This window comes from Zootoca vivipara, chromosome 9 (assembly GCF_965207765.1).
Source record: "Zootoca vivipara chromosome 9, rZooViv2.hap1.1, whole genome shotgun sequence".
Lineage (NCBI taxonomy): Eukaryota > Metazoa > Chordata > Lepidosauria > Squamata > Lacertidae > Zootoca > Zootoca vivipara.
The window spans coordinates 16,969,759-16,982,536 of NC_142592.1; the positions used below are offsets into that span (position 1 = coordinate 16,969,759).

At 46.9% G+C, this 12,778-nt stretch overlaps 1 protein-coding gene across 4 annotated transcripts in view; it reads right to left on the reverse strand.

Moving 5' to 3' along the window:
- CPED1 (cadherin like and PC-esterase domain containing 1) overlaps positions 1–12,778 on the reverse strand; it is a 116,164-nt gene that overhangs the window by 54,949 nt on the left and 48,437 nt on the right. For all 4 annotated transcript variants that reach the window (XM_035127144.3, XM_035127142.3, XM_088652073.1 and 1 more), the window contains 6 exons: positions 7,011–7,146; positions 4,452–4,608; positions 3,478–3,620; positions 2,560–2,629; positions 1,917–2,084; positions 303–407 (listed from right to left, as the gene is read on the reverse strand). In XM_035127144.3, coding sequence (XP_034983035.3) covers positions 303–407; positions 1,917–2,084; positions 2,560–2,629; positions 3,478–3,620; positions 4,452–4,608; positions 7,011–7,146 — 779 coding nt within the window. The remainder of the gene's footprint in view (positions 1–302; positions 408–1,916; positions 2,085–2,559; positions 2,630–3,477; positions 3,621–4,451; positions 4,609–7,010; positions 7,147–12,778) is intronic.

A 12,778-nucleotide genomic window follows, 5' to 3' on the forward strand; every position in this document is an offset into this window, starting at 1 on the left:
AACTAAATTATACAACTGTGTAGGTTGAAATAAAAAAATCAGCTGGCATAAAAAATGACAGAGTGCCTGTTTAATGTCAATAGGCAGGGAGGTCAAAATGATAGGTGCTGCCACACTAAAAGATTTAATCCAACATTATACAGCCCTTGTGAAATTACAAGTACACACTGATAAGACCTATTTTCCTCTATTTTCTTTCTCCCTCCTCTGGTGAATAAAAATCGTATCAAAGGTATGTGGGAAAATATTCGCATTGACAAAAAAAGACTTGCTATAAAACAAAACGACAAATGCTGGCTTACCACTTCATATTGTCCTAGATTCTGCAGCTCTTTTACAAAATTGATCAGTGGGTTTAGTTCTTCTAAAGTTAGACAATGGTCCAATTCCTTTGGAAGATGCTCTTCCTGTGAAAGGAAAGCAGAAGATTATAGGCAGTAGGAGAAGCCTTGGGTCCGAAGGCAAAGTACTGTACAAATGTTCTGAGGCAGACAGCTCTCTGCTACTGGCACTCTGACTCCTTGACCAATAAAAAGCTTTATTATTTCAATCTAGCAACAATTCCTAACATTCTTAACAAACTATAGCTCCCATATTTCTTTGTTGGCAGTCATGTGTTGTAAATGTGTATGGTAAAAAGGTCAAGGAACCCTGAACAGTTAAGTCCAGTCAAAGGCGACTGTGGGTTTGCGGCGCTCATCTTGCTTTCAGGCGAAGGGAGCCAGCATTTGCCCACAGACAGCTTTCCGGGTCATGTGGCCAGCAGGACTAAACTGCTTCTGGTGCAATGGAACACCATGATGAAAACCAGAGCGCACGGAAACACCGTTGACCTTCCTGCTGCAGCGGTACCTATTTATCTACTTGCACTGGTGTGCTTTCAAACTGCTAGGTTGGCAGAAGCTGGGACAGAGCAACGGGAGCTCACCCCGTCATGGGGATTTGAACCATTGACCTTCTGATTAGCAAGCCCAAGGGGCTCAGTGGTTTAGACTACAGTGCCACCCGCATCCCCATTGTAAGTGAATGTGTCCTGGTGTGCTTTAAGTGTATGGTTTGGATCTGCTGGCTGAAATCAAGTAAGTGAGTTTAGGATTGAGATATTGGGAGGCACAGCTCCAAATACAGCCTAGAATCATAGAGTTAGAAGGGACCATGATGGTCATTTAGTCCAACCCCCTGCAATGCAAGAATTTTTTTTGCCCAACATGGAGCTTGAATCCAGATTAAGAGTCTCATGCTCTGCTAACTGAACCATCCGAGATATATAGGAAAGGCTGAAATGGTCCATAGTTTGGAGGATTGTCAGCCTATGCTTTCCTAACTTCTCTTACCTGTTGAAGAAGGCCAAATGATTTCTTTCCATATAATAACAGGATGCAAACCATGTTCAGGATTATGCTTAAAGTAAACAGAATGCTAGAAACAGGGTGAGCACACTATCTGAACTTATGAGATTCTACACCGGGCACTCCCAAACTCGGCCATCCAGATGTTTTCAGACTACAATTCCCATCATCCCTGACCACTGGTCCTGTTAGCTAGGGATGATGGGAGTTGTAGTCCAAAAACATCTGGAGGTCTGAGTTTGCGGATGGTTCTACATCATGCCTGCAGCATGTTTCTGGAACCTCATATCTCTGCCTCACAGGACAAGACATGACCCACCTCCAGGTTAAAACAGAGTAACATTAACATTAACCATGGTTAGCACTGGTGCCAAGTTAAACCTGGTCGAGAGTACAAGAGGATTTTTGAGAAAGAAGTTGCTGGCTTGGCAGGAGCATAGTCTTACTCTTATGCTGAACAAACACAGAAAAGCAAAGACATTTTACAGGGTGGTCAGATTGTTGTTGTTTATTTTTTAAAGCAACTAATAAGTTTAATAAATAATAGATAAACGGATCTACCAGTACCTTAATCCCTGCTGATCGGTAAACGTTCTGCAAAGCCTCAAAGAAAGTAGAGGAAGATGACTGATTTGATAAGAGAATTCTGAAAGTATCTCCAAGAAGGGTTTCTTTAACAGTTTGGTCCTGAAAATCCGACTCTCCCTCAGCTTGAAAATCAAAGTGTTCATGTACCTAGGAAGGTTATTAACTTAAAGTTATTAACTCGTTCAGAGAGGAATATTTATCAAGCTCTCAGTACCTGCAGTTTGACAGTAAATATGGAATCCATCTGGGCTTGTTTATCAGAACAGAATACGGGCAATGATCACGATAGTAAACACACAAGCTAGGAGCCCAAAGCAGGTCTGGGAGCCCAAGGGAGATGCCTTATACCGAGTCACACTATGACACATCAATTGTCCCTCTGGAAGGGCTGGCAACATGCAATTTAGCCTTCAGATCCAGGCTAAATTGACTTGTGGGGATGGAGATAGCCCTGGAAGGGTGAAGCAAGTGTTTCTCGGTTTGCTTTTATGTTCACTGCTCCAGTGAAAGGCCCGTGGTTTCTGCAGTATAAGGAAACTTTACTGGGAATTCCTATAGGATTTCCTCTCGCCCAGCCACAGGCAGCTGCTCATGTGGGAAAATGCTGCCGACGCTTGCTTACCTCAAGAATAACCGGATCCATATTGCTGAGCCCAACGTCAAAGGTTAGCATCTGAAAGCAGGAACTGCACCTGAAATAAGATGCCAGAAACGAAGGGTGGGTTCTGTCTTCAAAGGAGGCAATGACCTAAGATACAGATTTCAAAATGCACTACGTCTCTCTCAGAAAGCCCCCTTTGCTCATTGGAATGACTGGCTTGTGAGTAATACTGTTACGAGGGGTGTTTGTTTTTTTTGTAGGGGGGGGGGGCGAGATAGATTGTATGCATGAAACCAGGATTCAAATCCTGGAATAGCCAGGCTAGCTTCCTGGAGAGATAATGGCCCTCTAACTATGGGCCATTAAGGTAACAAAGGAAGTGACTCTGTGCCAGACCAAAAATGGGTGGGCCCCTCCAACTCGCTGGTAGCTAGAAAGACAAAGGCCAGAATTGAGAGTCAAAAGCTGGGCAAGGGGAGAAGCAAGACCCTCTTGGGGTGTTGAGGCTGTGAGCCCCTTCACTGTAAGCTCAAGTTGTATATATGTGTAAATAAATCAGATATTATAAAGACACCACAATCTCCGCTGACCCTCATTCAGAAACCCTGGAATCTTGCACCGCTCAGAGATTGGGGTTGCCTGCAACAATACTTTAACCAGGAAGGAACAAAGCACTTTGGAAAGTGTTCAGTGGCTTCAGATAGCAGCTTCCAAGAAGTTATCTTTTTTTTTAAAGTCTTTCTCCTTACCAACAAATACTTCTTTCTGTATTTATCCCTGTTTTAGACTCTGAGCATTCAAATAAACCCATCAAGGCAAAGCTACATGGCTCCATTATGTCCCAGACTTTGGAAGCCAGCTTCAAGGCACTCTCATATTCCAAAGAGCACCTCTAAGAAAATTTAGCTTATTTCAATTTGTGTGCTTCAATCTCCTTACTGGCTGGAGGCCTTTGGTCCGGAAGAAGGGGCTTCACTAAAAACCTCAGTTATCAATAAGAGTTTGGTTATTGCTTCTTTCATGTCCTCCAGCGCCTGCTGCGGGGAACTGCCTTTCAAGACGGTTTCGAAAAAGGCTTGCAGCTGCAAATGAAAAGAAAAGAAAAATGCACGAGTTTTCAAAACCCTGAATTATGTTGCATTTCTTCATCTTCATGAAATTCGTGAAGCCACAGCCCAGCAAGAGATGGGATTCAAGATTATATCTGTAATATGCAGCCTGGCTGAAATAAGGACCCTAACATACTATCAGCATCTTACTGGATGCTGAAGGAACTGGCTGGTCAAAGTCTAAAAGGGTGAAAATGATAGACAGAGAAAAACATGGATGGGAACTTAAAAGAGAGATTATCCTATTGTATTCTGCACATCTCTAAAGGTAAAGGGACCCCTGACCGTTAGGTCCGGTTGCGGATGACTCTGGGGTTGTGGCACTCATCTCGCTTTACTGGCCGAGGGAGCCAGCGTACAGCTTCCGGGTCATGTGGCCAGCATGACTAAGCCACTTCTGGCAAACCAGAGCAGCGCATGGAAACGCCGTTTACCTTCCCACCGGAGCAGTACCTATTTATCTACTTGCACTTTCACATGCTTTCGAACTGCTAGGTTGGCAGGAGCAGGGACCGGGCAACAGGAGCTCACCCCGTCGCGGGGATTTGAACCACCAACCTTCTGATCGGCAAGCCCTAGGCTCTGTGGTTTAGATCACAGAGCCACCCGCGTCCCCTGCACATCTCTAGGCGATTTCAAAATCTGAGCACTCTCTCCTGCGCATTTATAAAGCCAACATTCATTTCAGTGCACGGTGGATAAGATGCAAAGAGCTTCTTACACGAGTGGGAAAATAAAACAAACCAAGCGTTTTTCAAACTCTTTAGTAATAGAACTGAAATGAAGATGGAAGCACAGGCATACCTTGACTGAAAAGTGCTTTTTCTTGGGTGGATACCAGACGACAGCAGTTGAATGAATGAATGCCCGCAGAGGTGTTAAAGATGTCACCAGCACATACACTTTGATAATGACTGAAATGTCTTGAATTTTAAAGGTGCCTTTAGTGGAGGATGGATGCCTGGAAAATTACAACACAATGTTAGGCAAGGGCATGCTTCCTTTCTATCAAAAGTTCTTCGCTTCCTGTTTTACTGGAACAAAAATGCTTCACATAATGTTCCTCAGTGCAAACATTTTCCTGCTGAAATAGAGCCAAAATGGTACCCCACCTTCTGAGGACCCATAGTTTGAATATATCTCACTGCACAATTCGGACACCAACCTTCGCCCTCCGTTTCACATAGCAGCAATATACCCAAAAACCTGCAGAACAAGCGTGCTCCAATTTGGACACACCGGCCACATTTTGATGCTGTGCTAAACACCAGTTTAGCCATACGGTCGATATTTGCTTGCTTAATGCAAGCCATAGTTAACATTAGCCACAGTTTTTTCCGTTCGGATGACATGACAAGTTGTGATGGAACAAAAGCAGAAACGAAAGCCGCAGATGTTCTCCTTGCAGCCATGATGACAGGGGAGAGAAAGGTGGTTGCATGTGAGCAGAGTCAGCAACTATAGGGGGCTCTGGGTGCCTGAGCACCCACAAAATTTTTGTTGTGGGTGCTCAGCACTTACACTGTGGGGCCCCCGACGCAACTTCTGGTGCCTCAAGAAGCACCGGAAGTCACATCCGAGGCCTCACGAGACCACAGAGATGCTTTCCAAGGTACAGGAATTTGACTTTCAGGGGAACTGGAAGTCAGGTTCTGAGGCCGGGGGGAGGGGCGCGTGTAACGTCATGACGTCACACGCCCTGGGCACTCACAACCTGGAACCCAAGTCGGCTCCACTGCATGTGAGCATGGAATGAGGATAGGCTCATTCACATAATACTTCGCTATTGTTCAGTATAAGACAGGTCCTGAAAGACCTACATTGGCTTCCAGTATGTTTCCGAGCACAATTCAAAGTGTTGGTGCTGACCTCTAAAGCCCTAAAACGCCTTGGCCCAGTATACCTGAAGGAGCGTCTCCACCCCCATCATTCAGCCCGGACACTGTGGTCTAGCGCCAAGGGCCTTCTGGCAGTTCCCTCCCTACAAGAAGTGAGGATACAGGGAACCAGGCAGAGAGCCTTTTTGGTGGTGGCCCTTGGCCTGTGGAATGCCCTCCCATCAGATGTCAAGGAAATAAACAACTATCTGACTTTTAGAAGACATCTGAAGGCAGCCCTGTTTAGGGAGAAGTTTTAATGTTTGATGTTTTGTCGCTTTATTATTATTATTATTATTATTATTATTATTATTATTATTATTATCATCATCATTCATTCTGTTGGGAGCCGCTCAGAGTGGTTGGGGAAACCCAGCCAGATGGGTGGGGTATAAATAAATTATTATTGTTATTGTTATTGTTATTAAAGATCTGATTGCAGCTACAGTCAGTAAGCTCTCAGCCGCATTCCTGTTTACTATTATGCGCCAATAAGTTGAACTCAGGTTAAATTTCTTTTAGCTCTCCTGTGCGCTCCTGTGAAATTCATTGTCATAAAAGATACAGTATCCCAGTTGGTCGTTTGCATCTAGAATAGCGCTGGTGCCTGTGTGTACTTGAGCCGGCTTGTTTGCTTCTTTTCCTGGCTCATTTGCAATCATATAACAGGAGACACAAACGGGATGTAGACAATTAATCTCACCAAAAATATATATTTCCCTACTCTGTGATTGCCAAGATATCAGAAATGCAGGGGTAGGGAACACCAGGGTGACCGGTGGAGGTGGGTGGAGGCATCCTTCATTCTGAAGAAGTGTGCATGCACACGAAAGCTCATACCAATAACAAACTTAGTTGGTCTCTAAGGTGCTACTGGAAGGAATTTTTTTTACTTTGTTTCTTGCTGCTCGCAATTCTTCCCATGCAAAGGCTGACATAGTGTAAATCAGTGGTTCCCAATCAGCCAATTACCAAGGACCCCCTATTTTTCAGAAGCCAAGCCACGGACTCTCTACTTTTGAAAATTTTGATAACTCTATGGTAGTTACCTCTGGAAAGCAAGTTTTTGAACAAAGGATTTTAGGTACACTAAAAAAAAAAAAGCCCAGACTATAAATTTTTTGATATTGCCATGCAAAAATGTCAAAAAAACAGTTGGAGGGGAAACAAGGAATGGAGCTGTGGACCCCCTGGGTGTGTTCTGCGGACCCCCAAGGGAGGACCCAGACCCCTAATTGGGAACCCCTGGTCTAAATGCTATTTTCCCTGCAACTAGAGTAAGTTCTGGGAGGGTGAGGAGAAAGATCTTGAAAAATAACGAGGTAGTTGGTAATTGGTTGGCATAAAGTGGGTGGTTGCTTGCAAATACCCCTTCCAGTTCCAAAACTGGCATCATAAAAGAATCCAAATACATCATGGGAGAAATGTAGCATTTAGTTCAACCCACACAGGTGCAGCTATTAAGAGCAGAAAACCATTCTCTTACCGCTGAGCATTCTCGATCGGCCGACGCAACATTTGTGTAAAACTTGTCCTTTTGTTATCGTCTTGGGACTTCACGGTATGAAGAGGTGCAATGTTTGATTCGGGGCAGGCAGAAAGGGCAACTGGAAGATGTACATCTGAAACAACATGAAGTTGGAGAAGGAATGAAAACCAGAAGATCGTTAAAGTAGCTAGCGCCTCTCTTTTCAGGAATTGCCATGTTTTATTATTATTATCTTTCGCTTTAAGATTTCACCGTGTACACAGAGTGCTTTATTATTCCACCTTCTTACATTTTATTTATTATGCTCATGCCCTGTTCTTCTTACAGGAGACAGAGAGTGTCTTATATAAGATTTCCAGTGGTGGAACATTTTCAGACACTTAGCCAGGTTTTTACAGGCTTAACTTAATTCAAAGTGGCATGGCATTGGCATGGCTTATGATATGCTTTACACATTGCACAAAATGGTGGGATAGGAAGTGAACATATCTGGTGTTGTATATAAGTAATCGAATCGATGGAATGCTGCCAATCAGTTGAATTAAATGCTTCCGGTATAGCACCAATAAATTGCTTCACAGAAGTTATCTACAGGGATGAAACTGCAAGCGTATTGTAATGAGATCTGCCAGTAGAGGGCGTGCTCTCCCTTTCTCTTCCCCACTCTTTTGTGACAAAGCCTTTTTTGTTCATATGTGGTGTGTCTTTTCATTAACTACAGCAAAGTCCATTTTTAGACATTTCTTAATGCTTAAGAGAGAAGTCAAGCTGTTCTCATTATTCCCAGATCTCATTACTTAGCACGAGACCACACAGTGCTAAGCTTATTAAGTGATTAATATAACTTCTACTTAAACAGATGTGCTTTATTTCAATATGCCAATCTATGAACATAATTGAGGCTACAGGATGCCTAATTATTGCACAGGAATAAGGAATTAGTGACAAAATGTTATTCAAAAGAATGCACAAGCCAAAGGACCTTGGCAACTGCATGCAAGGCCACAATGATCTGATCACAGTTATGATTATTACTGCCATGCTATACCATGAACAACAGGACTTATTTCAGAACAAGAGCAATGACATCATCACTCAAGAGCACCTGGGTAAGTGATGGTCTGTCTTTGCTTTGGGAAGTGAATTAGGGGAATATTGAGGTTTCCGAGTTTGCTTGCACCAGTTAGCATAGAGGAAGCCAGAGCACTAAGAAAGTACTCGGTCAGAGGCTGGATACATCTTTCCTTTCCTTTGATGTGGCTCCTACTTCATGCTACCGTGTTTCCCCTTTTTTAAGACACCGTCTTATAACTTTTTTCCCTCAAAAAAACACACGGTGTCTTATTTTCAGGGGATGTCTTGTTTTTATTATATTTTTATGGTACCTATGGTTCCGGGCAGTGGGGCGGCAGGCCTCCCTGGCCAGGCCAGGAAGAGGTGATGCCTTTGTCTTGGTTTTTAAAAATCTTTCTCCCATCCCCCCCCTCAACCGCTCCAAGGTTCCTGCTGCTTTATTTGGGAGGGGGGTGTTTCGCGAAATACCGTAAATGCATAAAGATGAGCAGGGCTGAGGGATCCCGCCCGGCCTTAGACAGGCCACCCGCGCGCCTTCCACCCACCGCATGAGGCCGGCCGAGCTTGGCGAGGCGGAAGGCCTCCGGGGAATGCGGGGCCCGGGCAAGGCAGCACCGAGAGCCCCCACGGCCACCAGGAGACGTGACGCGGCCACCGCCCGCGCAGCCATCACCCTCGTCGCTGCGTCCATTTCATGCCTCTTGCTCAAAGCTAGGCGCGGCGTTCACTGTGCTTGGAAGGAGCCGCGTGCCCATGGCTCATGCAGCAAGGGCCCTCCCGACTCCTTCCCAGGTGCCCCTTTCCCCTCTTCCTTGCTGGTTCCGGGCGGTGGGGTGGCAGGCAGGAAGAGGCCAGGCCGCTGGCTCGGCGCTCCGCCCAGCGCTGCTGGGCGCTCTGAGGGCTCGGCGCTGCGGCGCGCTCTGCTCCGCAGCCGCCGGTTCCGGGCGCTGGGGCGGCAGGCCTCCTCGCCGTGCGGTCCGGTGGCGCAGAAGGGGCCAGCAGCGCTCCCGCCGCCACCTGTCGCCCCGGTGGCGCGGAAGGGGCCGCGGGCCTCCCGCCGCAGCTCTGCCTTGGGCCATGCGGCCCCAGAACGTTTCGGCGGCGCGGCTCCTGCCGCCGCCTGTCACCCGCCGCCGCTCTGCCTTGGGCCATGCGGCCCCACGTTTCGGCGGCGCGGCTCCTGCCGCCGCTTGTCACCCGCCGCTGCTCTGCTTCGGGCCATGCGGCCCCACAACATTCCGGCAGCGCGGAAGGGGCCAGCAGGGCTCCCGACACCGAGGGGTTTCCCCGTCCGGGCGCTCGAGTGTAAAAAAGTTCTGGGAAGAGTGGGGAGGCTCCCAGCGCGGCTCGCCTGGCGACGCCGAAAGAGGGCCGAGCGCGCGGTGCTTGTGCCTCCTCCTGCTTCTCCCCCCCCCTGCCCGTGTGTGAGGGAGAAATTAGCAGTTGAGGGCGAGGACGGATAGAGAGCTGCACGGCGCTTCAGCAGCAGCAACAGCAGCAACCAGTTCCAGGTGGCTCGGGGTATGGCTTATTTTCGGGGTATGGCTTAATTCCGCAAAAGTGTAAAAATCCTGCTACGTCTTATAAAATGACTACGTCTTAAAATAGGGGAAACACGGTAAATGGCAGCACTTCTTAGCAAGATAGTTTGCATTTCCAATTTAAAGCTAAAGGTTGAACTTCAGCTGGCTGAAGATCTTTTGTTACAGCTTAATTAGCTATTCGGGTTAAACTGGTACAGTCAGAAGTAAGCAGCGAGAGGTTACTCCAAGGAAATGATACATAGGCTTGTGAGTTGAGGCCCCGCTCCCCGCTTTGTGATGATGAAGAAGAAGAGTTTGGATTTGATATCCCGCTTTATCACTACCCAAAGGAGTCTCAAAGCAGCTAACATTCTCCTTTCCCTTCCTCCCCCACAACAAACACTCTGTGAGGTGGGTGGGGCTGAGAGACTTCAAAGAAGTGTGACTAGCCCAAGGTCACCCAGCAGCTGCATGTGGAGGAGCGGGGACGCGAACCCGGTTCACCAGATTACGAGTCTACCGCTCTTAACCACTACACCACACTGGACACTGAAATAAGACATACAGTATGGACACAAGTATTTTAGGTTAATGGGCTTAAAAGGGCCACAACTTTATTGCAGAATGTGAGTGGTATTGGCTTAGGCATTGGAACCGAACAGACTATACTTGACTCCTGCCCGCTCTGCAGGGAGTCACACAAGGGCTAACAACCTGTAGGGGGAGCTTGGTGATCCAAGTCACTGGAGGGTCGTGCCATGGCCCTAGCCACCACCTTGGCATGGGACAGGAACCATGACCGCCTGATTCCTTTAACAGAATAGCCTTCAAGGGGAGGGGTAGGTGATGGCCACAACCTCCTCTCCAACACACAACGCATTTTCCAATGTGGTTTAACCCACAGCGCCACCTGCGATGAACAGGAAAGGCAGTACAGTATTTGAATGGGTGGCCCTGTCACAAAGAGCATATACATCAGGGTATGCATGAAGGGGACCAAAAAGGATAAGCAGCTACTAATACACAATTAATAGAACCCAAGAAGATAGATTCATGAATCCCTCCCCCTCCAAAGAATGTGGGCCAAGTATTGTGGTTAGATTTGAACCGCACTCTGAATAACGTCCCCGAGCAACGGGACAAATGTTCTCCTGCATTTGTTTTATAGATCAAATCTTCTGTAAAGACTTCAAGAGCTGTATCTACAGCTGCCAAATGAGCGTAATATTTCATGCATCTGATGAAGTGTGCTCTGGCCCGCAGAAGATTATTCCACAATAAATGTGTCACAGTGCAATCCTGCCAGTGTAGTGGGGCGGGGAGGAGAAACCCAATGATACTTTTCTCTGCAAAAAGTACGAAGATCTATGTCTTGGCAATGACTCGCCCCACAAAGGAGAATGTGTCAAGGTAAGAAGCCATTATTCCACCTTAGGTTTATTCAAGGGTCTGGCTGTGAGAGGATAGTATTGGAAGTTCTTTTTGTATAGCTAGCAGCTGCTTGTGTGAAGGAATGCAAGGTTTCTTCTCATTGGCCTGAATGAGAACATGGAGACACTCCCTTAGGATAGGAAGAGGATCAGGATGCCCGTGTAAAGTAAGATCTGTGGGTTTGTGGAAATCAAGAAGGCAGAAGTGGGTGCCCCTATCTTATTTTGAATTTCCTGAACATTTCAGCCACAATGCTTCCCTTTAGGAAGTTGAGCGGCTTTCTCTGATAGCCGTTTGCTTGCTGCCACGCTTGCCAACAAGAGTGAGAGATACAAACAAATCAAACCACGTTTTGCCTCATTTTACATCAGAATGGCTCTAGCACGGCTGTTGAATTAGGTGTCTGAAGAGATGCCACAACTTGAGTGGTGTAGGTGGGGGTCCCACGAGGTAAGACACAGCTATAACAGCGATAACCTTTATTGAACTAACAGAACTGGACAACAGGGGCAAAGCAACTGCTTATATACATTTCTGAAGGCCTGGGCCACTCCCACTCCCAACGTGATTGGCTGTCTAAACTTCCAAGCTGCGAATCATGACTCAGAGTTTAAGGGCCAATGGCAGACACCCAAATTCTGAAATGTTCTGTGGTTGGATATCATGTATCAAATCAGAACACAGGGGCTCAGAATCCTTAATCCAGACAAACTCTAGGAAACACAGACCACTGAATACATAACACTGAGCACCCATCAGAGGCTTCAAGAGCCAAGCTACGCAGTCAGTACTTGCTAAATCCACCATCCAAGACCCATAGTCCAAGCTGTGACTGTTGGTGGTGGGCATTTGGGGGTGTCAGAGGGTCGTCGTGGCTACTCTAGAGCAGGCACGTCCAACAGGTAGATCGTGATCTACCGGTAGATCACTGGACGTCTGTGGTAGATCACTGGCTCCCCTAAAAGAAGCTCATCATTTTTGCCCTGCACCCTTTAAAAAGGTGGCTTTCCCCCTCCCTAAAAAAAGTTCAACAACTTTGACCTGAACCCCTAAAAAGGAGGTAGATCACTGCCAGTTCTTAACTTTGTGAGTAGATCGCAGTCTCTTGGGAGTTGGCCACCCCTGCTCTAGAGTAAATCCACCTGAGTCCAGTTTATCTTCAAAGAAGTTTATTGTGCTATTTATTTACAGTGTAGAGACAGCTTAAAACATGACCTCTCATCCCGAATCAGAATCCGGCAATGGCGTACGTCTGTTCCTATGCCAGCAAAGTAGTCTGGGCACCCCAAAACACCGCCCCCTTGACCTGTGTTGCAGCGCTCTCCTTACTTCTGCCGCCAGAAGGAGCGATGCCCTTTCAGCTTCCTCCCTCAGCAGTTGGTTCCCTGGCTCTGCAGTATCCCCAAGCATCTGCCTGCATCCCTCCGCCTCCGAGCTTTCCCATTGTCCCTTACTCTGATTTCTCTCCTCCTCCTAGTCTCTTCCTCCCCCTCTGGCTGCTTCAGAACCACTGGTGCTCTCTGTACTTGATGAGGTGGACGTTAGGATGATGGGGGCTGGCTCCCTGTAGGGAATCCCCCTTACAGGGGGAAAGCCAATTTATTGAAGCACCGTGAAAGGAGAAAACGTTTAATCCTTTTCTCCCTGATGTGATCAAAACCATATCTCTGCAGTAGGGGTTGGCAAGGTTTACCTCGCCTGGGCTGGTTCACTCCATGGGCCGGATCATGCGCGCAC